The sequence below is a fragment of the Amblyraja radiata genome, chromosome 7, assembly GCF_010909765.2.
Source record: "Amblyraja radiata isolate CabotCenter1 chromosome 7, sAmbRad1.1.pri, whole genome shotgun sequence".
Classification (NCBI taxonomy): domain Eukaryota; kingdom Metazoa; phylum Chordata; class Chondrichthyes; order Rajiformes; family Rajidae; genus Amblyraja; species Amblyraja radiata.
The window spans coordinates 19,302,482-19,326,890 of NC_045962.1; the positions used below are offsets into that span (position 1 = coordinate 19,302,482).

The 24,409-nt window shown below is 40.8% G+C and overlaps 1 protein-coding gene across 1 annotated transcript in view; it reads right to left on the reverse strand.

The window, feature by feature from the left end:
• Positions 1-24,409, reverse strand: part of itgav (integrin subunit alpha V) — an 89,330-nt gene that overhangs the window by 35,760 nt on the left and 29,161 nt on the right. The window contains exons 3-12 of the mRNA XM_033023801.1: positions 22,754-22,845; positions 18,606-18,720; positions 14,596-14,657; positions 13,414-13,459; positions 12,959-13,084; positions 12,181-12,225; positions 9,295-9,338; positions 8,762-8,818; positions 8,614-8,666; positions 4,558-4,763 (exon numbers count right to left, since the gene is read on the reverse strand). Coding sequence (XP_032879692.1) covers positions 4,558-4,763; positions 8,614-8,666; positions 8,762-8,818; positions 9,295-9,338; positions 12,181-12,225; positions 12,959-13,084; positions 13,414-13,459; positions 14,596-14,657; positions 18,606-18,720; positions 22,754-22,845 — 846 coding nt within the window. The remainder of the gene's footprint in view (positions 1-4,557; positions 4,764-8,613; positions 8,667-8,761; positions 8,819-9,294; positions 9,339-12,180; positions 12,226-12,958; positions 13,085-13,413; positions 13,460-14,595; positions 14,658-18,605; positions 18,721-22,753; positions 22,846-24,409) is intronic.

Consider the following 24,409-nt stretch of genomic DNA (forward strand, 5'->3'; position numbering starts at 1 on the left):
ATAAAGGGCCTTTCACAGTGCATTCACACCCTAGGAGTCAGGACATAGAAATAAAGTGTGGTCAGCTCAAATGTAATTACATCCCTGTGTAATCATTGCCTTGAGGAGATGGGGACAAATAAAAATGTTTTAAGAGACCAAGTCATGAAGTATTTTTTTTTTTTTAAATGAGAGCATTTAACAGCTGGAAACTGTACAGAAATCAAGACTGCAAAGCAAAAAAAAAACGATGTCGTAAAGAACACCCACAAATACAAATTACGCAAACTGGGAAAAATGACATAAGCAACATCTGTCACGAAATTCTTCAAGATACTAAATCACCCCAAATATTCATTGGAACAGAACCAAGCCAAACCAGTTGTGAAATTAAAATGGTGACTGACATGCAAGAACATTTGCATTGCTCCAGATGCATTGCTCTGGGCAGTACACAATTCAGCTGTATACCATGCTGTTACTATTATAGCCGAAAACCAAAAAAATAATTCATTTGACTGTTGAAGGTAAAGAATCAGCACATCTCTATAATGATTAAAAAACCCGTGGCAAGCATTTCATTACAGATCATAACAGAGTCCATTACTTGTTCTAACAGGCAGGAAGTGCACAGAAAACAACAATAAAAAAAGCTAACTTCTGCTCTACAAGGTCATTGATCTTTTGAGTCAGTGCAATTCTCTCTCCACAGATATTGCCTGACATGTTGTGTATTTCTGCCATTGGTACGATCTTTTCCCAGTTTTTTTTTTTTTTTTTTTAAAAAGAGAACAGACATTAAACAATCTTTCCTCTGAAACTGGCTACCTGCCCTCCAATCCCCATCATTTCTTTACTCCCCTGAAAGTTTTATGCTTATTGCAGACCATTTGCAAAGAGCTCACTTGTCACCCTCATTTGTTTACAAGTGATTATTGACATCAATGGAGGAGTATTTAGTGTTCAAAAAGGAACTGCAGATGCTGGAATATCGAAGGTACACAAAATTGCTGGAGAAACTCAGCGGGTGCAGCAGCATCTATGGAGCGAAGGAAATAGGCGACGTTTCGGGCCGAAACCCTTCTTCAGACCAGGAGTATTTAGTTTCTGGTTTCAGAGACACAGCATGGAAATAGGCCCTCCAGCACACCGAGTCCACATGGATAATCAATCACCCATTCACGCTGGTTCTATGTTATCCCACTTTCTCATCTACTCCCAACACACTTGGGGCAATTTACAGAAGCCAATTCACCTACAAACCCACACATCTTTGGGATGAGAGATATGCGAGGAAACCCACGTGGTCACAGGGAGAACAAGGTCAGGATCGAACAAGGGTCCTTCCGTTGCTGTGAGGCGATGGCTCTACTAGCTGCCCCACTGTGCCGCCCAGATGAAACACAATTAGACAGCCAGAAGCCATTCCCACTCTGAGTAGAAGCCACATAGCATCCAACCAAATGGCCCCTTTTAATGCACAGCAGCTCCTAATATCAATTAGGATAGAAGGATATTAGGATAGGCTTCTATTTTTTTTTCTTCTTGACCCAGAGATACAGAAGCAATGTCACACAAAGCAATGTTTGTACAACATCAGAATTATCTGCTGACCCAAAGTATTTTTGGTAGTGTCACCAATTTTAGCTTCCTCTTTCAGACTGCAAATTTGCTAAACAGCTTGTTCTGAGAGGGTTTGTGGTTCCCAATGACCATGCAGTCCAAATGCCATCATTTAATGAGAAACACATGGTAGCAAGGATCAGGGAGGGAATGGCTGGACAAATAAGGAATTTACCAACCCTTACCTGCCCACGAGCAGGAACCAGTTTTAGGCACCATATATTAGGCAAAAGGCAAAGGCTTTATGAGAGGGTGCAAAAACTATTGATTAAAAGGACTCTAGAAATGAGGATTTTAATATGTGGGTAGACTGGGCAAGTTGCATTTTCCTGAAAACAGAGCAGGAAATTAAGATATCCAACAATGGTGTCTAAAATACTGAAAGGTGCAGACAGAATAAATACAATACAATCCCATTGTGAGAGATGTCAAAAATTAAAGGACGTAGAAAATGAAGGTGATTGGTAAAATAATCAAAAAAAAGGGACAAAAAGTATTTTACACAGTAAATGGTTAGGGTCTAAACACTTGCTAGGGATATAACCAGGTAAAACCACATAAATCCAATAAAACCAGAAATGAAAAGGGAGTTGGGTTATTAACTAGAAAGGTAAGATTGACGGGTGTGGGAGAAGAGGGGAAAGGTCTTTTATGCCACCATCAATTACTTGACAGATCAAATGCTCTCCCTTTCCACATTGCACAAATCACAATCTCCAACAATTGTGCCCAAGTCAATAGATTGCCCCGTGCCCTGCCTCCATCACAACCGTCCTTGACACTCCTCCAACAAGTTAAGAATTTTGTACATTTCTGTAGCAAAATGACAATAAAAGAGGAATGATAAAATGAGATAAGACGACAAAAGAATTTTGTAGAGGTTGTTCTGGAATTCAGCTCAGGAAGCAGGTTAGGCAGGATGACGTGGGTGGGATGCATTTGGTGCGGGGATTCATCCAACAATCACCAGGCCATTAATCTAAGCTAATAGAAAAACAAATGAGTTTTGATTTGCCTTCTGCATAGACTGCTTCTTTGCTGAGTTAAATTTCCATCGCACTCTTGATCGGCGACAAAGGCCAATTTTATGTATTAATCAAATCCACTGCATAAATCAGAAATATTTCTGCCACAAGGAATGTTTGAACTGAAATCGGGGTCAAGGAAAGAGCGTTCAAGGCACGGCCCTGTTTCCACCAATCTTTCCACCACCACACACAAGAAGCGACAGCTCTGGCTGAACACACTTCTAATCTTGTGTGTGGACTCGATAAGAAGAAGAACTGAAATCAACCTCATTTAGTGTTGCCATTGTTGTCCATTTTGCTACCCTGTGGAGTTCCCCAAAGCTTCTCTTCCAATACCTCAGCTATACAGTCTATGAGCAAAGCTTTGCAGATTTGAAGACTTTGCAGATCCTTTGTGCATATGTTGGGATATGGCTTTTTCTGCACAGCTTTGGTTCATCATGACCTGAGCATGCTCCATTTGTATGGTTGCGAAAATACACGGCTCGTCTGTTCTTTCAGCTGTGGCTCATAAACTTTGGACCAGGATCTTAGACATCCATTCTAAGATGACCAAGTCAAAAGGATGACTCAGCCGTCCAATCTTGTTAATACAAATTAGATTGCAGTCTGGCATGGAATAAATGCTATGTTACAATTTCTATTGTACTTGGCAAATACACTCATGAAGCAGTGCCAATACGCACTACACTTTCAACTGAATGGAACCTTTTCCTGATCAGAAGTTACATGTTTGATACTAGCCCACAGTGCTACATGGTCCCAGTTGTGGTCAAACTCCCCCAAAGAATCCAACCATGCAGGGTACACAACAATCCTCTCCCCTTCATCGATGCATTATTTTGTAAAACCAACAACTACATAATTATTAATAGATGAAGAATCTATATTTCTGCTCCACTGAATGTTTGAACTGAAATCAACCTCATTTAGTGTTGCCGTTGTTGTCCATTTTCCTACAAATGTGGAGTTCCCAATAGCTTATGTTCTAATATTTCCGCTATACAGGCTATCAGCACAGTGACTTTGCAGATCCTTCTGAAGGTAGGTTGGGATATGACATCCTTCCACTCAGCTTTGCTTTGTCGTGCCTCGAGCATGATGAACACACTAATTCCATGTAACATCCTGATGAACCTCTTGTGCATCCTCTCCAGAGCCTCCATATCCTTTCAAAAGTATGGCAACCAGAATTACACCCAATACTTTAATGTGGCCGAACCAAATTTTATAAAGCTGCTACATGACTTACCAATTTTAATACTCAATGAAGTCAAACACGCCTTCTTTACCACCTTATCTACTTGTATTGCTACTTTCTGGGAGGTATGGACTTGCACCCAAAGATCCCTCTGCAAACCAAACCCTGAGGGATCTGCCATTTACTATATACTCTTCAACACTGCAACCTCCCAATAAGATCTGAACTACATAGACTTTGGGCATTGGTTTTGCCTTTTTGCACTGTTATTGTTTATTTGTTTTACAGAGTACTGTGCTTACATATTCAGTTGTGCTTCTGCAAGTAAGAATTTCATTGTTCTGTCTTGGACATATGACAATAAAAGCTCTTGAATCACCTTGGAGTTTCTTGTAGTTTTTTTAAAATATAGTTTCTAGTGTTTTATATTTTATTAGTTGTATTATTTGCTTAGTCTTAATAAACCTCTAAGAGAGTTCTGCAAGTCTGGAGTAAATTCAACGCACTGGATAATTTCTTGCTGAACTCAGGTCAGGTTTGAGAGTAGGGACCGAATTTATGTCACGTGATGCTTTCATTGGCATTAACCTCAAAGCATGTACACCAATTTTGGCAACATCTGTTTGTACAGTTTATTCCTCAGAATCAACTGTGTAAGCACAAGGCCACAGAATGTTACATTTAAAAACTAAATACTAAAAGGATGCAAATAAAACAAAAACTCACCATTGTAACCATCCTGATCGAGATCTCCCAAAGGTGCAATTGAAGACCCAAATCTGGCATAGGTCTCTGTGCCTGTCAGCTTCAAAGCATTTTTAAAACTAGTTGGCGCATCCTGAAAATAAATATGTACTTGTCCCACTTCTCGATATTTTCCATCAGAACCACGAACCATAAAAAGCGGTGCTCCAACCAAAAGGTCATCAAATCTAGAAGACAGATTTTCACCATTAAGTTAGTGGGAACAGATTCCTTCAAGATTTACTGTGTAACTGCACAGTATGCTTTAAAGAAATGGGAGAAATTATATATTGCACGGTCTCAGATTTACAGCTTCACACAAATATAATCAGAGAATAATTACTATTTATTCCTAACATAGTCATCAGCTTTAACTGCAAGGTTCCAGGAGCAATGCCTCTCCAGTGCCCATTATGTCCAAGGTGCAGGACAGAACGCCACAGGAGAGCTTTCTTCCCTGTGGTTATCAAACTTTACAACTCCTCCCCCTTCTGCCGTGGGGTGGACTGAGACTTATTCCCCTCTCCCCTCTTCACACCCCCCCCCCCCCCAATCTTTGTACATCCCACAATCCTTTCCACTCGTCACTTTAATTTCATGTTTCATGGATTTTGTGTTTTTATGGCAGATCAATTTCCCTCTTGGGGAAAAATAAAGTTCTATTGGATCATATCGTATCGTATTAAGCCCAATAGGTGGAGGGCTAATGTCAAGCAACATAGCTAACATTAAGTTAATATTTCTCAAATATCTTTTCAATTAGATAGATTGGAGTATTCAGACTGATGGGGGGTGGGGGGGGGGGGGGGGGGGGGGGGGGGGGGAAGAAAGAATGAAAAGGGGAGGAAAATGTGATGTCTTGTTTCAAATCTTCTAACTTATATCTGGGCTCCAAATACTAGTTGGAACTGGCTGAGCACAGTGACATGACTGCCAAACTGGGCTTATCTGAAGATAAAGGTTTGAGGCCAAAGAACTTGGAAGACCTGCTTTACATTTCCTTCCAACTTTATTCTTTATTTATATCAAGAGGAAATTTGGGAAGAGGGAGCTTGAAGAACAAAGATTTGGCAGTTATTTATCAATTCAGTAGGTCTTGCTCTTCCAATGAACTTTAGTTGTGATTTTGTTAACTTGTTTATGGAAAAGAAGATTACATTGTGAAGTACAAGACTGGATCTCTTCCTCTTTTAAAGGACACAAAAGAGATTGCACCATTTCCAGCAATTACAAAATCAGAAGAGTTTTGGCCAGGATCCGGAAAATACCACAGCACCAGATATCAAATTGTGATCCCCTCAGCACCAAGTATCTGGTGCAAATAATAACACATAACCTGCATACCAAGATGGTGACAGTCAAGACACACGTTAGAAAATAGTTGAATAAGCGTAAATAACTGGTTTCCCATCAGGTCCGATTAAGCTTTCCTTATGTAGAATATGGTCACAGGATAAATACAGACAAGGAAAAAAACGTTTGTTTCATCTCAGCTAATGCATTTGATGAAAAAAGGACCCAATGTTCTCAACTCAGAGGCTAAATATTTATAAAATAGATTTTCATGAAGAACTCTATTTCATGTTATGATAATAATGCCAAAGAGCATTGAACCAGTTTTTGAATACCCCATCCGATTAACACTAGTTATATGGATTTACCTTTTTCCCACCACACTTAATATCTTTATAATATTTTACAAGTTTCTGGAACTATGATGCTGAGAATTATATTCTACACTATGTATCTTTCTCTTGACTCTACCTACTGTACATGAGTTCAGCTTGGTTGCATTTGTGTATAGTATCATCTGATGTGACTGGCTAGCATACAAAACAAAGCTTTTCCTTGTACACATGACAATAATAACAAACATAAACCTAAAACATATAAAATCAACACTTATTCAGCTCTGTGTTGGAAAGAACTTCAGTTGCTGGTTTAGATGGAAGATAGACACAAAATGCTGGAGTAACTTAGTGGGACAGGCAGCATCTCTGCAGAGAAGGAATGGGTGACGTTTTTGGTCGACACCCTTCTTCAGACCGATTTAGACTTATTCAGTTTTTTCAGGTCTAATTTCAAACTTTCCCCAGTTTTTCAAAAGATAAATCATTAACACTGAACTTCTTTGGACTGCCTGGAATGTTTCCACATCTTCTCGGTGACAATACCTGGGCCCTGTTTGCAACGCGGCAGTTCTTGTGCCCTGAATCCATTGTTAATGCCATGACTTTCCCCGGGTGCCCTGGTTTCCAGCTCTGGCCCAAATCAGAACCGACACCTTCCAATCAGCTCGACCACCCACAACTGTCCCCCGCTCTGCCTTAACGCACTCGTCAAGGAGCCCAACAGGCCGGGGAAATCCCCCGCATGCTCCTCATATTTCAGGCTGAGAACTCCCCCCCCCCCCCCCCCCCCCCCCCTTGAGCTGCCCTGGGCTAAACTAGGTACAAGCATTATCACTAGCTATTACAGGCAATGAGAGAGTTTGACTCCTGGGTGAAAAGCATATGGTCTGACTCCAGCACTGCCCACCACTGAGTATGTTGGTACATAAAATTGCTGGAGAAACTCAGCGGGTGCAGCAGCATCTATGGAGCGAAGGAAATAGGCGACGTTTCGGGCCGAAACCCTTCTTCAGTATGTTGCCTCTGATTAGACCACTATTGTTTATAAACTCCTGCAGTGATTTAAGATTATGTACACCAAGATCATCGTCAGCACGCTTGCACCACTGATGGCACCAAGATTCGGGAATTCCCTCCCTAACTCCCCCTCCATCCCCAATTTTACAACCAAACAAAAAGACTGAATATTTTCTGCTTTTGTATCTAACAGCAATCTTCACCTTTGCCACCACTTCTAGAAGCATAGAAAAATAGGTGCAGGAGTATGCTGTTCGGCCCTTCGAGCCAGCACTGTGATTCCATATGATCAAGGCTGATCATCTAAAATCAGTACCCCGTTCCTGCTTTTTCCCCATATCCCTTGATTCCATTAGCCCTGAGAGCAAAATCTAACTCTCTCTTGAAAATATCGTGAATCTGTGCCTCTTTGCTGAAATTAACACCTCCTTGAAGCTCATTTCCTTTGAAGTGCCTCTCTAACATGCTGCTCTTTAAGCGCTGTTTCACTTTTATTCCACCACACACCCTCTGGCTATAAATCTTGACCCCATCCAATTGTTTCATCTCTTACTCCAATTATAAGTAGGCCTAGCACACTTGAACTTTTGTTTGCAAGGGCCTGAAGGCTTTACAAGTTCTTGTTGCTGTTAATACAATCCTTATCTATATTGTTTTCATTCATGGTGAGCACACAATCACAGAGCTCTCAAACTTGTCAAGATAATTGCACCTCCTGTTCTCTGCTCCATACTTTTGCTAACTTACTTTATGTCGTCTAAACTGCCTCCTCAAAATCAACAGACCGCCTGGTCTGGAATCATTTTCAAATCCAAACAATTTGTATTCAGCTTTTAACAACATTGATTCAAATTAGAGCGAGTTGCATTCCCAATACGTAAACCATTCCTCGCGCATCATTTCATTTCTTTTTTTAAGACTAAATTCCATTTCAAATTGGAGAACCCAAGAATGATTAACAATGCAACCTTTAAATAGCTTTTCATAAATTAAAACAAACCCTTGCACACCAATTTCAGATTTTAAATTCAGAATCTGAGGAGTAACTTTTTTACACAAAGGGTGGTGGGTGCATGAAACAAGCTGCCAGAGGAGGTAGTTGAGGCTGGGACTATCCCAACGTTTAAGAAACAGTTAGACAGGTACATGGATAGGGCAGTTTTGGAGGGATATGGACCAAGCACAGGCAGGTGGGACTAGAGTAGCTGGGACATGTTGGCCTGTGTGGGCAAGTTGGGCCGAAGTGCCTGTTTCCACACTATCACTTTAGTCTATAAATACCCCAAAATGTTCAGTGTTTACCACTGACCGTGGAACATTGCATATCTTAAACACAATTTTTCAGTATATTGTTCCAAAGCAGCACATACCCCAAAATACACAACCTTACCCATCACTGTTGATATCAGTAACAGCAACAGAGTAACCAAAGTATGCAGCCATCTAAGGAAAAAAAATACACGTCATATTTGTTTTTCAGTATTGATCTTCAAACTTATCAAGTCACAATTTAAAATATAACACATAGATTTACTTACCTGCTCCCCAGAGAAATTGTGAAGCGATTGCATGTTAACTCCATTTAAAATAGCCACCTGTCAATGTTAAGAACATATGTTACATTGAAAATCCTATTGTAAAAAAAATGAGATACACACAGCTTGCTTCAGTCAGAAAGCTGTGGGTTAAATGGCCCAATAAAGCATTTAAGCACATCTTCTAAACCAACATTTCCATGGTACTAAATTGGCACCACACTGTGAATGGGCGCCTTCCTTTGTACATCCTGTCATTTGAAGGCGAAAGATCACACTACATTTGTTAGTGGAGATTGAACATCCTGAGGAACAACCATTCATACCCTCCCCTATACAGAAAAGTTGTCACAAACTAATTTGTTCCCCATGCAATTACGCTGTGTAAAAATTGTCTAATTGTCGTTTAAAGTAGAAAGATAATAATACTTGGAACCATGCTCGAGGAACGATAAAATGACTTAAATTGAGTTAACTTTTATCATTCTAATTAAATCATTTCCCAAATAATGTTGTATTAAATAAGCAATCCTTACATAGCCCAGGGACTTTGCTCCTCTTGGAATACCAGTAACAAAATCTAAAAGGGAATGAAAGGTTTCATATCTTTAGTCAAAAATAATCACAGTGCACTTGCATAACAACTTGCGCACAGTATCTAGTCTCAAAGGCAGACACAAAATGCTGGAGTGACTAAGCGGCTAGGCAGCATCTCTGGAGAAAATGGCCAGGACCCTTCTTCAGACTGATTGCAGTGGGGAGAACTCCCACTCTATGCTCTTCCTCTCTCCAACTGATCTGAGAACCTGGTTATCCCAGTCTTCTTCCTCTCCCAATAGTCCTAATGCATGCTCAGGTGTTGAGTCACCAGTGTCGATATATCTTACGTCTGCATTCATTGACAAGACAATGAAATATGAACTTTACTCGTAAGGGCTTGCCAGTAGTTAGCAGAACACTGAGTTACAAATTGTTCCAGTGCAAAAAAGCCCATGTAGTGCGATATATTTGAAAGATGATGTCATATTTGGAAATGATATTCACTAACCAAGTTGAAGTCCAGTTGACATGGCGTAAATGGAATTTCAAATACTTTGACAAGGTGTCGTAAAATAGTTTACTTAGATAAATTAAGTCCTGTGGAATTGTGAAAACTTTAGGTTAACTATGAATTGGTTGCATTTTCACAGAAAACTGTTTTTAATAGATTATGGAGTAGCTACTGAGATAGTGCTACCAGGCAAGGTGTCAAAGCTTATACTGTTCGTAATAACGTTAACACCATTATGATGAAACTATAATTTGAGTGTTCGAGACTTGCAAAAGAAAACTTATATACAGACGATTTAGAGGAGATATGAGAATGGATTTGCATCAGACAAATTCTTGTTATTGTAGAAAAGTGCATAGAATTATTTATAAATGTACAGCAACACCATGCAAGGTTGACTGCTGAGTGAAAGGAAGTTCTAGGTCATCTTGCAAACGACTCACTAAAACCCACAATCAGAACCAAAAATTTCATTACTAAAATTAACAGTGTTTTAAGATGTGTAACCACAATTTTTTTAAATAAAAGATACTAATCAATCTTTGGACAGGATGTTGTTGCAAGCCATCAATGTCCAATAATACACCTCCTTAAGTGTAGCATTATGGAAAGAATAGATTTTAAATGGGAAGTGCAAATAGCGCTTTAAGGTATAACAAAACTGTTTTGTTGCCCCAATGTTAAAATGACAAGTTGAAAAACTGAGGTGAACACCCACATTTTTTTCGAGAGGAGAAAATCCAATCCAAATCTCTATTCCTTACTGTTGCTCTAGATTGAGCATATCCTACATCGTGGCTCTCCTCCATACCCTTGAATCTTCCAAATCTCCCTCTCCTTCTATCAAAATGGTGCACAATTTCCTGTGGAAGAAGTTTCTAGGGGATCATTTTATTTTTTTTATTTTATTTAACCTTTATTTAACCAGGAGAAGATGAGGGATAGCGGTGTGAAAGGAAAAAGTACAACCGCATTTGTGGTCATCGATAACTGTTCTGAACATTTCAACAAGTGCCCTCAGGTAGAAACTACGTTGCATGTTCCAACACAGACGAGCATCATCGTCCCATGAAAGTTTTGTTGGTTTTGTGCTTTCGTTGAAGAATTCAGAAAATTAGTGTTCCTGAGTAAGGTTAACAAACTTATGGCAGATGTTGTCCCAGTATCTTCACCCCACTATCAGTAAATTGTGTAGCCCTGTGGTGGGGAGGATGAGGACACAGATTTGGCAAGCGTGCAGATGCACAGGGGGTGGGGGCTCTTGGGCTCTTGGGACGACAGATGGCACAATGGGCTAAGTGTTCGGCTGGCAACCGGAAGGTAGCCGGTTCGAATCCCGCTTGGAGTGCATACTGTCGTTGTGTCCTTGGGCAAGACACTTCACCCACCTTTGCCTGTGTGTGAATGTGTGTGAATGTGTGTGAGTGACTGGTGGTGGTCGGAGGGGCCGTAGGCGCAGATTGGCAGCCACGCTTCCGTCAGTCTGCCCCAGGGCAGCTGTGGCTACAGAAGTAGCTTACCACCACTGAGTGTGACTGAGGAGTGAATGAATAATGCGATGTAAAGCGCCTTGAGTATTAGAAAGGCGCTATATAAATCCCATCCATTATTATTATTATTATTATTATTATAGTGCTCACAGTGAACACTATGGCATTCAGGTAAATACTTAATATAGGAATGGCAAAGAACAAGGCAGGCTTGGGCAAGTTGGGCTGTAGGCCCTGTTTCCACACTCATTCACTCTATGACCCGAACAAAATATTAGATCAGTTGTTGCCTCCCTCGTGGAGGAATGAAACCATCCTTCTCATTTCCCCAGCTTCTATTCAGGTTTTTTTTTAAGGAAGAATGGATCGATTGGACATACTCACTGGAATTTAGAAGGATGAGAGGAAATCTTATAGAAACACATAAAATTCTTAAAGGATTGGACAGGCGAGATGTAGGAAAACTGTTCTCGATGTTGGGGGAGTCCAGAACCAGGGATCCCAGTTTAAGAATAAGGGGTAGGCCATTTAGGACTGAGATGAGGAAAACCTTTTTCAGCCAGAGAGTTGTGGAACTCTCTGCCACAGAAGGCAGTGGAGGCCAATTCAGTGGATGTATTCAAGAGAGAGATAGATATAGCTCTTAGGGCTAACGGAATCAAGGGATATGGGGAGAAAACATGAACGGGGTACTGATTCTGGATGATCAGCCATGATCATATTGAATGGCGGTGCTAGCTCGGGGCCGAATGGCCATCTCCTGCACCTATTTTCTATGTTTCGATGTTTTTAAGTGGGTTTATGCATCGATATAGATTTTGGAAGACCATTTATACATTATTTCCACTGTCCTTAAATATCCACATTGAAAGAAGGCTTACCTTCCACCAAATCATTGTTAAAGTTTCCAACAGCAACTGAATAGCCTGTGGATGAAATGCCAACATTCAGATAAGCGGTGAAAATGTTTTGATGGGTCTCTGACTTAAATCAGAGTTTGCCAATAAAATGAATGCTAATGCGTTTCATATTTGATTAAGAGTAATTGTTAAACCATTTGAATAACAAAATAGAGAGTCACTGTGAAGGTTATTTACTGCAAGAGTATTCCAACAGTTTGAAGTAACAATAAAATAAAGTTATAAACAATTTTCAAAAACAAAGGTGCTGATTTCAGTAAAGTTCTGTTGTCCTGATCATCAGATTTGAACAAAAAAAAAATCTTAGAATAGGGGAATTTCAAAAATTCAGGACAAAAATTAAACTGATATTGAAGAAACATTGAGACACACCAGCGGCACAATGACGCAGCTGGTAAAAGCTGCTTCCTCACAGAGCCAGAGACCCAGATTTAATCCTGGCCCGGCTACTGTCTGTGTGGAGTTTCCAAGTTCTCCCTATGACTGTGTGGGTTTTCTTTTGGTGCTCCAGTTTCCTCCCACATCCTAAAGACGTGCAGGTTTATAGGTTAATTGGCCTTTGTAAATTACCCCGACCGTGTCAGGAATGGATGAGAAAGTGGGATACACACAACTAGTGCGAATGGGTGACCAATGGGCCAAAGGACCAGATTCCATGCTGTATCTCGAAACTAAGCAAGACTTAAAATCCATTTCAATTTTGTCCAAAACAGCATAATGAAACCCAAGCACCACTTACCAAGGTAGCTGTCATCAAATACAGCGTTAGCCCCACGTGTCGAGACTTGATTCGGAAATTGTGAGATAAACACTGAAGAATTGTACATTGTGACGATGTCCTTAATCTCATCGGAGATTAACTGCCCTGTGGAATGGCATTGATTTTATTGATGTGAAAATGTATTTGAGGAAACTTTGCAATTTTGTACACTAAGCTTTAAATGTAGTTTAATAATGATTATTATCAAAATTATATATCAAAATTTACAAATATTATTTGAAGGAAGAAAATGTGTTTCCCCAAGTTTCTGAAAACTTGGGGAAACACATCTTCTATTTTAAAAGATGAATAGTTTATTAAAGTCAAAACATTAAAAATAATACAGGAGTTCTATGGTATATAAATAACATTAGCATGTTTACAATTAGAAGGTGCATAATTCTTCATATGAATCAAGTATTGTAGTTTTTTACCTTGCCAGTAAAAACTGCCTGGTCCCCCAAGAACCACTCTGCCTGCCTGCAATTCACAAATGGAGAAGAGAAAGAGCTAAATTTCTCAACTTATGTAGTCATGCGGCATTGTATATTGTCTCACTTCAAAGAGCAATGTTGTACAAATGGAAATTCAAGCTCACAGAATAATACTAAAGTGGGGAATATTCTGAACATTAATTACTGGTTTCGGAGTCAAAATAATTTACCTGGACTCTCAAACAGGTCAATGAAACTAAATCTACTGCACGAGACATGATACAGATTGCAAATATCCAAGTCGTAAACCTTGCAATCCTGGGCAGTGTGGCTGCCTAACTAAAATGAACATAAAATCTAAACTGTGTGGGGTTAAAACAATATGACAGACAACACAATGAAGCATAGTCACACTGGGTTATTATAGCTTGAGTAGCTTGCAAATGCAAAATATTAGATAAACTGGGATTGCAGTGTGGTAAATTGTGATGGGTTAAACTGTAGCACAGAAAGTCAAGTTGTCCAGGAAAAAAAATCTTGTTAGAAGTAATAATAGCATTAAACTAAGTAAGTGTCTCTTTTTAAAGAGGACGGCACAGTGGCGCAGTGGTAGAGTTTCTGCCTTACAGCACCAGAGACCCGGGTTCGATCCCGACTACGGGTGTTGTCTGTACAGAGTTTGTACGTTCTCCCCGCGACTGTGTGGGTTTTCTCCGAGATCTTCGGTTTCCTCCTACACTTCAAAAAAGTACATGTTTGTGGGTTAATTGGCTTGGTAGAAGTGTAAACTGTCCCTAGTGTGTGTAGGATAGTGCGGGAATCGCTGTTCAGCGTGGACTCGATGGGCCGAGGGATCTGTTTCCATGCAGTGTCGCAAAACTAAACATAGAAACATAGATAATAGGTGCAGGAGGAGGCCATTCGGCCCTTCGAGCCAACACCGCCATTCATTGTGATCATGGCTGATCGTCCCCAATCAATAACCCGTGCCTGCCTTCTCCCCATATCCCGATTCCACCAGCCCCGAGAGCTCTATCTAACTCTCCCTTAAATCCAAGCTAAATGTTCATGCCTCATTGACTGGCAAAATCAATATGCATGGGTTAATAGGTTACATAATTCTACACACATTTACTGCCCTTAAAAATAGCTGGCATGTTGCAAAGCAAAGAAAGCTCTTACCGTTGTAAAGTCAATGCTGAAACCTCCCTGGCAAAAGCCTTGGCCATCAGCTTCACTTTTGGCTATATGTAAACAAAAAATGCAGAATTCATGAGTTCTGAAGACAATTCTTTCAAAGCAATTCCCATCATGCAGGCAAGAAAATATGACCTCCTGGGTGGATTTGGGTCAAATGGGAAATTAAAAATATTAAAGCTTTTCAAATTCAAAACCAAGTTGACTTGAATATGCCAATTTCTGTTTCCAATGGAGCTACAATGAAGGGTGTTTGACCATTCTGCCCTGAAGAGACAAGTCGTTTAGACCTTTTTTGAAATACTATAGGGCCTGTCCCACTTGGCGATTTCTTCGGCAACTGCCGGCGTCATATCAGTGTCGCCAAAAGATTTTGAACATTTCAAAGTCCGGCAGCGACAAAAAAATATTGAGACACTTGAAAAAACACCGCCGCATCATACATCATCACCAGGCATGTGCCGTGAGTAATTACTCAAGGTAGGCAGTCAGTCGGCTTTTAAAAAAAATCTTAAACCGCGCATGCGCAGATTGTTCTCCTCTCCGTAAAAATAAAAAAAATAAAAAAGTAATAATTCAATTTGCCCAAGGCTTCTAAATCTCCTTCATTTTGAATTACTGAATGGGTGGGGGATGGAGGATGACGGCAGATGGAGAGATGGTGGGAAAAACGGGAGCACACCGGGACAAGTTGAATCAGTTGTCATCTTATTGAATGACAATACTAGTTCAAGGGACCAATTGGCGAACCAAACCCGCCAAGAAAGTTGTGCTGCGCATGCGCAGTACTGCAAAGGCAGAATTTCAGCTGCCTTCAGCTCCCCTTGAAACAAGGAAGTGGAAAGATAGACAGTTACTTTCAGCTCTCACAACCTCAAACAACTCAATTCATCCCCAAATCACTTTCTGCAGAATCTCCACTAGAATGGATAGTGTTGCTGTGCTTAAAAAATAACTTACAGTATGGAAAAATGCCAAAATGTTCCACAACATCTGTTAGTACTTAAATTAAACTGCACAATGTAGTCCATCAAATCATTTTGGGAAGGACTCAACTTTCATTTGTGAAGACTCTATTCACATGTGGTAAGAGAGAAAACTGCTATTACATGGGAATTAATTCAGGGAATTTGACCTCTGTGACTGGAGATTGCAACTATCAGTGAAGTCCATCTAAAAGCTATGGTGACAGTTTCTAAAAAACTGGTTCCAAACAATTCACGGTAATTTAGCCATTTATTTTTCCATAGAGTTTGAAGGAGATATTTTTAAAACTAACACTGACGTTATTATCGGAAGCAATCGGGATCTAATGAACTATTAAGGCCCAAAGCATTAGCAACCTGAATGCTGACAGTAGAGAGAAAAGTTCATGATTACCCTTACTAGTGTCAATTTGTAGCTCGGCAGAACCAATTTCAATAAACCTTTTCAATAGACAATAGACAATTGGTGCACCGCCGTTCACTGTGATCATGGGTGATCATCCACATTCAGTACCCCGTTCCTGCCTTCGCCCCATATCCCCTGACTCCACTATCTTTAAGAGCTCTATCTAACTCTCTCTTGAAAGCATCCAGATAATTGGCCTCCACTGCCTTCTGAGGCAGAGAATTCCACAGATTCACAACTCTCTGGGTGAAAAAAGTTTTTCCTCATCTCCGTTCTAAATGGCCTACCCCTTATTCTTAAACTGTGGCCCCTGGTTCTGGAATCCCCCAACATCGGGAACATGTTTCCTGCCTCTAGCGTGTCCAATCCCTTAATAATCTTATATTGAAACATATGTTTCAATAAGAAACCCTCTCATCCTTCTAAGTGCCAGAGTATACAAGCCCAGTCGCTCCATTCTTTCAACATATGACAGTCCCGCCATCTCGGGTATTAACCTCGTGAACCTATGTTGGACTCCCTCAATAGCAAGAATGTCCTTCCTCAAATTTGGAGACCGAAACTGCACACAATACTCCAGATGTGGTCTCACTAGGGCCCTGTACAACTGCAGAAGGACCTCTTTGCTCCTATACTCAACTCCTCTTGTTATGAAGGACAACATGCTATTTGCTATCTTCACTGCCTGCTGTACATGCATGCTTACTTTCAGTGACTGATGAACAAGGACCCCCAGATCTCTTTGTACTTCACCTTTTCCCAACTTGACACCATTCAGATAATAATCTGCCTTCCTGTTTTTGCCACCAAAGTGGATAACCTCACATTTATCCACATTAAACTGCATCTGCCCACTCCCCCAACCTGTCCAAGTCACCCTGCATCCTCATAGCATCCTCCTCACAGTTCACACTGCCACCCAGCTTTGTGTCATCTGCAAATTTGCTAATGTTACTTTGAATCCCTTCATTTAAATCATTGATGTATATTGTAAACAGCTGCAGTCCCAGCACCGAGCCTTGCGGTCCCCCACTAGTCACTGCCTGCCGTTCAGAAAGTGACCCGCTAATCTCTACTCTTCGTTTCTGGTCTGCCAACCAATTTTCTATCCATGTCAGTACCCTACCCCCAATATCATGTGCTCTAATTTTGCCCACTAATCTCCGATGTGGGACCTTATCAAATGCTTGATTCCACATTTCACTTGATTCAACGTGGCATTGCCACTAATTACGGCATCAACAGAGAGATAGAAATGAAGTCCATACTTGGTCGATCTTGCCATGTTCAAACAGATATAAGTTACATCGCTAACAATCCTGCTCCAAAGATTCAACCATTGATCTACATTGTTGTTAAGAAAATATTAATCTGAGGTGGATTTCTCACTAATTTAAATCTCTGCACCCTCAGAGATGCACAGATGATAAACCACAGGGGCCAGATGAAGGCAACAGGATTAAAAAAAAATATGGGCAGGTATGGTTAGAGAGAGTAAAAGGGTGGCTAGGGGAAGAATAGATCCTTTATAAATCAACAGAGCCATCTTTATGGAAAGGCATGACGGATGGGGAAGATATTAAATTAATATTTCTCCTCTGTTTTTACAAAGGAGAAGATCATGGACGCCAAGGCATTGAGGAATATTAGCTGTGATATTAGCCGCAGCATACGAAGCAAATCCATGCAGTCACAAGGATAATGGTCAAACAGCACACAAAAGTCAGGATTGAACCCAGGTCTCTGGAGCAGAGGCAGCGGCTCTACCAGCTATGCCACAGATGACACCAAAACTGGTGGGATTGTGGAATGTGAGGGAGGATATCAAAGTTTACAACAAGATCTAGATCAGTAAGGAGGGTGGGTCAAGTAATGGCAAATGGAATTTAACTCTGACAAGTGTGAGGTGTTGCACTTTGTCAAACCAGGGCAGGACTTACACAGGAAATGGTAGAGCGCTGGAGAGTGTTACAGAACAGAATTAGAGTCATACAGCACGAAAATGGGTCCTTCAGCCCAACTCGTCCACAATGCTACAGCAAAGCTAATTCCATTTGCCTGTATTTGGCCCATATCCCTCTGTCCTATCCATGTACCTAACAAAGTATCTGGGAGTACTGGTGCACAGTTCCCTGAAAGTGGCGAGGGTGGGCAGTATAGTGAAGTAGGCTTGCTTTTATTGGGAAGCATATGGAGTACAAAGAATGGGGCATTATGATGTAGCTGTACAAATCGATAATATGGAAAGTACTATGTGCAGTTCTGGATGCTCAGAAATAGGAAGGATGTCATTAAGTTGGAAAGTGTGTAGAAAAGATTCGCCAGGATATTACCTGGACTTGGGGGCTTGAGCTATGGGGACATGCTACCAAAATAAAGCACTGTTGAACCATTAAGGGTGGGACTTTATACTTTGGAGCGTAGGAAGCTGAGATGTGAACTTATTGAGATGTCCAAGATCATGAAGGGCATGGATCAAATGAACATTCACGGTAACTTCTCAAGTCAGTTTTATACTGACATTCACCAAATATTGGAGATCAGCTGTTTAGTGTTACGGCAGCAACCACAAACCATAAGATGAAACATCTTGTTCAACTGACCTGTTCGACACGGTGAATATTCCACTACCTTATCCCCGTCGGCAAGGTAACAGGTCCCCACTGGTTCACGTTCAGGCCGATTTAATGTTCTCCAGTGGTAACGGGGTGCACAAGCCTAGATACACACAAACAGGTGTGAAATCTGGAACAACCCAGCTCTCAATTATCAGGAAGCTACGAACTTGCCATTTTCAATCAATGTATTGTGCACCAAATCTGGTGTACAATATATTAAACAATTCCTTGAAGCAAGGTCAGACTGTACAAGACTTTAAAACTATTTAGACATAGATTCTTTACATTGTTGCCATTTCAAGCAAGACCACAAGCACTGACTTGAAGAGCGGAACAAATGATTAATGGCCCTGTCCCACGGTACGAGTTCATTCCAAGAACTCTCCCGAGTTTGCCCTGATTCGAACTCGGAAATTTACGGTAATGGCCACTCGGGGCTCTAATGGACATTTTTCAACATGTTGAAAATTTTTCACGAGTCTTCCCGAGCTTACCTGCCGTTAACGTTACGAACCGCTAAGAGACGTCCATGAGCTCCAACCTACCCATTACCTTCATTCTCCGTGCTTACCACGAGTTTGATCTTTTTTAAACTCGGGAGAGCTCTCGGAATGAACTCGTACCGTGGGACAGGGCCATAAGGCATTGTTGAATCCATGAGACTAAGATGCTTGTGAATGCAGAGATACAACGAAGGAAGGTGGAGTGGGACATGAATTGCAGAGGACAAAGATGTAATGAGTCAAGAGTGAACAATTCGCTTTCAGTGGCAACGAAGAGTTAGAAACAATCCTGCAACTAACGTATTTGAAGATTACATTCCAAAGGTTTGAACAAAACTAAACTTTTATTGAGCAGAATGGGCTGGAGGGGAAATCTGAGGATTTGGAACACCTGAAACCAATATGTTGGGTTAGTGGGAGGCAGAGAAAATAATGAGAGGAGAAGAATGGGTGGTCAGATATTGTGCATGAGGTCTGGATTAGGCAAATTTCATAATTGAAGAAAATGATCTGGGAAATAATGTCATTTTTTGACAATTTAAGCAAGGATGTGTAGTGAACACATCCAGGGGAAATGGAAAAAGGTCTTGACTGTGGGCCAGATGTCACATGTGGAGTTTATGATGTGGGTGGAGGAGGAAGATGGTGGAAATCTATGATCTTAATTGTAATAAATTAAACCACATTGCAACATTTTTTTTAAAAAGCACAATTTCAAAAATCTAAGCTTGAGCACATTATTATATCATTGTCAAGTATTCCTGAAGAACAAAACCATATCAACTCATTCAGCAGACATTGAACGAAGTCCTTGCTTCTCTTTGTCCCTCTATTGGGCTGTAATAAAGATTCAATCAAAACGCAGCAGAAAATTATAATCAAACATCCCACTGCAACTAGGGAATGGAGAAAGGATAATATATACACCAAAGGAGAATTTCCTACATACTAATGGCTACAAAGCCGAGAATGACAAAATAAGAGTGAGTGAGTCGGCAACATTACTAATGGCATGTAGGCCTTCATAACAAGAGGAGTTGAGTATGGGAGCAAAGAGGTCCTTCTGCAGTTTTACAGGGCCCTGGTGAGACCACACCTGGAGTATTATCTGCAGTTTTGGTCTCCAAATTAGAGGAAGGATATTCTTACTATTGAGGGAGTGCAGCGTAGGTTCACGAGGTTAATTCCCAGGATGCCTGGACTGTCATATGTTGAAAGAATGGGCTTGAATACACTGGAATTTAAAAGGATGAGAGGGTATTTTATTGAAACATATAAGATTATTAAGGGATTGTCTATTGTCAAGCAAGAGGCAGGAAACATGTTCCCGATGTTGGGGGAGTGCAGAACCAGGGGCCACAGTTTAAGAATACGGGGCAGGCCATTTAGAATGGAGATGAGGAAACAATTTTCACCCAGAGAGTTGTGAATCTGTGGAATTCTCTGCATCAGAAGGCAGTGGAGGCCGATTCTCTGGATGCTTTTAAGAGAGAGATAGATAGAGCTCTTAAAGATAGGGCAGTCAAGGGATATGGGGAGAAGGCAGGATCGAGATATTGATTGTGGATGATCAGCCCTGATCACAGTGAATGGCGGTGCTGGCTCGAAAGGCCGAATGGCCTACTCCTGCATCTATTGTCTATTGTGTACTCTGATCTCGGCTTATGCATCGCTGCATTGGGCTATTTTGTTGTGTAGCTGTAAATATTCTTATTAAACAAGTATCTCTTCCTTATTGAACCCCATCAGTCTGAAGAAGGGTTTCGGCCCGAAACGTCGCCTATTTCCTTCGCTCCATAGATGCTGCTGCACCCGCTGAGTTCCTCCAGCAATTTTGTGTACCTTGGTTATCTAACATGTCGTCGGGTGAATGAGGTAACAAGCAGACAACACATTGCCGTAGCATGCGTTTCTGCCGCAGCTGAAGACTCAATGCGCCTTGTGTGCCCAATGTTAGGCTGCTACAAACAAGGTTGAGTCAAATTCACTCAGCTCAATGACTGACCTCGTCATGATTTGGAAAAGGTTTTGTCTTCTAATTCCTCTGGTATTACCCCAGACTATTAATGAAGAAATCAAGGAGGTTACACCCCTGTTGTTGCATTCTGTAAATACTACATCTCATCATCATCCCAATAATTGACAAATTGTATGTCCCAATGTCTATAAAACATATTCCATCAATTTCCTCCTAATTATTTTCGAGGCAGCTGAGGCATTAATAACTTCATAAATTAATGTCTATATGCGAATGTTCAGTTCTATACAGCCATGTCCACTGACTGATTAAGCTAGAAATGATGATGGGAGTTCCTTGGGAAGAGACAAGGCAACTGTAGATTACTTCCTGCAACCATTCAACAGAACATGGGGGAAACCTTTCAATAACTAAAGTCACAACTGACAAACAATAACCGTCCAGATATTCAGAAGCCAATCATTCCTTCATACTTATTTCCCTGATTGATGAGAATCATCTTCTGCACCATCATATCTAACTTTCAGAGATCTATGTACTTCTAGGTCCCTCTGCGCTACAATATTCCCCAGGGCCCGACCGTTCACCATGAAGGTCCGTCCTTTTTTGACTTCCCAAAATGCAAAACCTCACACTTTTCCGAATTAAACTCCATTTGTCTTCCTCTAGCCCAGCTGGTCAAGATCCTGCTGTAATTCTCAATAATCATCTTCACTGAGTACAATGCCGTCTACATTGGTGTTTTCTGCAAACTTACTAATCATGCCTTGTACATTCTCATCCAAATTGCTGATATAGAGGACAAGCAGCAATGGGTCATGTACCACTCCCAGAGACACACCACCAGTCTCAGGCCCCCACACTGAAAAACAACTCTGCACCACACCCTATCATGAAGCAAATTCAATATTCAATTAAGTAGCTCTCCATGGGTCTCTGTGGATTCTTACCAACAGGTTTGCTGAAGTCCATATAGACTATGCCTACGGCTCTGTTCCCGTCATCATCCACAATTACATCGTCCAGAAAACTCAATCAAATTTGCCGGACATGATCATTCACGGGCAAAACCAAGCTGACTATCCTTAACCAAAATGCATGTACAATTCATCCTTCAGAATACAATCAAATAACTTTCCTACCACAGATGTTAATCTTACTAGTATATAGCTCCAGGTTTTCTATTTGCATTCCTTTTAAACAAAGGCACAACGTTAACCACCATCCAGTCTTCTGACCTCACCTGTGTCTAAGGGTATATCTCATATATCTCAGCCAGGACTCCAGCAATTTCTTCACCCACTTCCCACAGTGTTTTTGGATATATCTGATCATGCCCTGGAGATTTATCTACTTCCACGCATATCCTTTCAATCACAAGCATAGAAGAGCCAGACTCGCAGAACAAGTGGAGGGTTTTACTTTCAAATAATTCCTTGGACTAATTTGTACTTTAAAGATTCTTGGAAATTAAGGAGTCTGATCTACTTAACTGATCAGATGCTGGTGCAGCTGATTGTTAATTGCAACACTGACTACTAACATCAATTACCAAAGTGCATGTCACAAACCAGAGTTAAGCAACCGTTCAAATAACTTTACATGCTTGAATATACTCCAGACTAGATGATTCAGATGAATGTTACACTCACCAGAATTTTATCACCTTGAGTTCTCACTGATGCTCCAAACCATTGGTGGGATTTGAATTCCATCATATCATCCTTGCTTAAAAATCTGTTACCTGAAGGAACATATTTAAAACGTTATTAGAGTAAATTCACATTGCAGAACATTTCAAAATTGCCTCCATGTTGCAGCTACCATCCCAAAAGGGAAAATAGCCACCCAGGGATACAAGATCTTTAATTCTTTCACATCATCAGGCCACATATGATTGATTGATTGAATTGATTGAAAGATACAGCATGGAAACAGGCCCTTCAGCCCACTGAGTCCACGCTCACCATCGGTCACCCATTCACACTAGTTCTATGTTATCCCACTTTCACATCTACTCCCTACACACCAAGGCAATTTACAGAGGCCAATTGACATAAACACATATGTCTTTGGGATGTGGGAGGAAACTTGAGCATCTGAAGGAAACCCACGCGGTCAGAGAGAAAATGTGCAAACTCTACACATTAGAGCCGCGGTCAGGATCGAACCCATATCTATGAGGCAGCCGCTCTACCTGCTGCACCACTGTGCCGCAATGCTATGATTAAAATTCCTCTCTTGTAACTCAGGATTTCACAACATAGCTCTGATGTCCAATTACTTTTACTCAGCACAAGGAACAACTGCTGTCCAGGTATGGTTCAGGCAGTCAAACCAATTCCCACTTTTCCAACAAAAAAGGGACATAAATTCCCACAAATGCAAAACAAATAATTTAACACCATCTCTATTTTGGACCAAGGTTAGTCCAGAAACAATACTGAGCTTTCCCAAAGTCATGAAACACATGCAATGTATTTGAGATAAATTAGTGCAACAATAAATCCCGCTGTTCCAGTCTTAAGTTTAGTTAATTTACTAAACTCCAGCATTTCCAATATCGCAAATGTTAACATTATCATATTTACAAAAGTACATCCAGCTATTGTAACAATGCTAATTTCTAAACAAGAGCATTCGGGCATCAACTGAATGTTGAAGTCAGCAGCAATTATGTTTAACATTAACAAGCCACATTTCTGGTCCGTTCATTAGTTTACGTCAGTAGCACCAAACCAATTCTTTCACCAGTTTCCCCTCTTTTCTCCAGAAAGGCGTAGTCTAGCATCTGGCTCACTAGCTGTTGCTTCCAATATTCCTTCAAACTCACCATTTCCCACACTGCCCTTATATTCCCCACTATGCTGTACTCTTCATAAACTTACGGTGAACAGTGGAAAATTTATTATAACAATACCAAGATGCATGGAACACAATTGCTGGTTTACAAATATAGACACACAGTGCTGGAGAAGCTCAGCGGGTTAGGCAGCATCTCTGCAGTCTGACAAAGAGGCCCGACCCAAAACGTCACCGATCTGTTTTCTCCAGAGATGCTGCCTGACCCATTGAGTTACTCCAGCACTTTGTGTCGCTTAAAACTCTTTATACAGCTGAGCATCATCTAAAAAGAGTGAATTGAAAGGGTGTTGGGATATTATAGGAAAACATCCAGTAGTCCTGAAGAGCTTCAGTTCAGTGCCACCAAATGCTGATAGTTCTGGATCTCCTGAGTTTCACTGTACTCCATGACGATTCTCAAAAGAGGCATCACCAACAATGCTGTAAAATATTTATTCATTGGA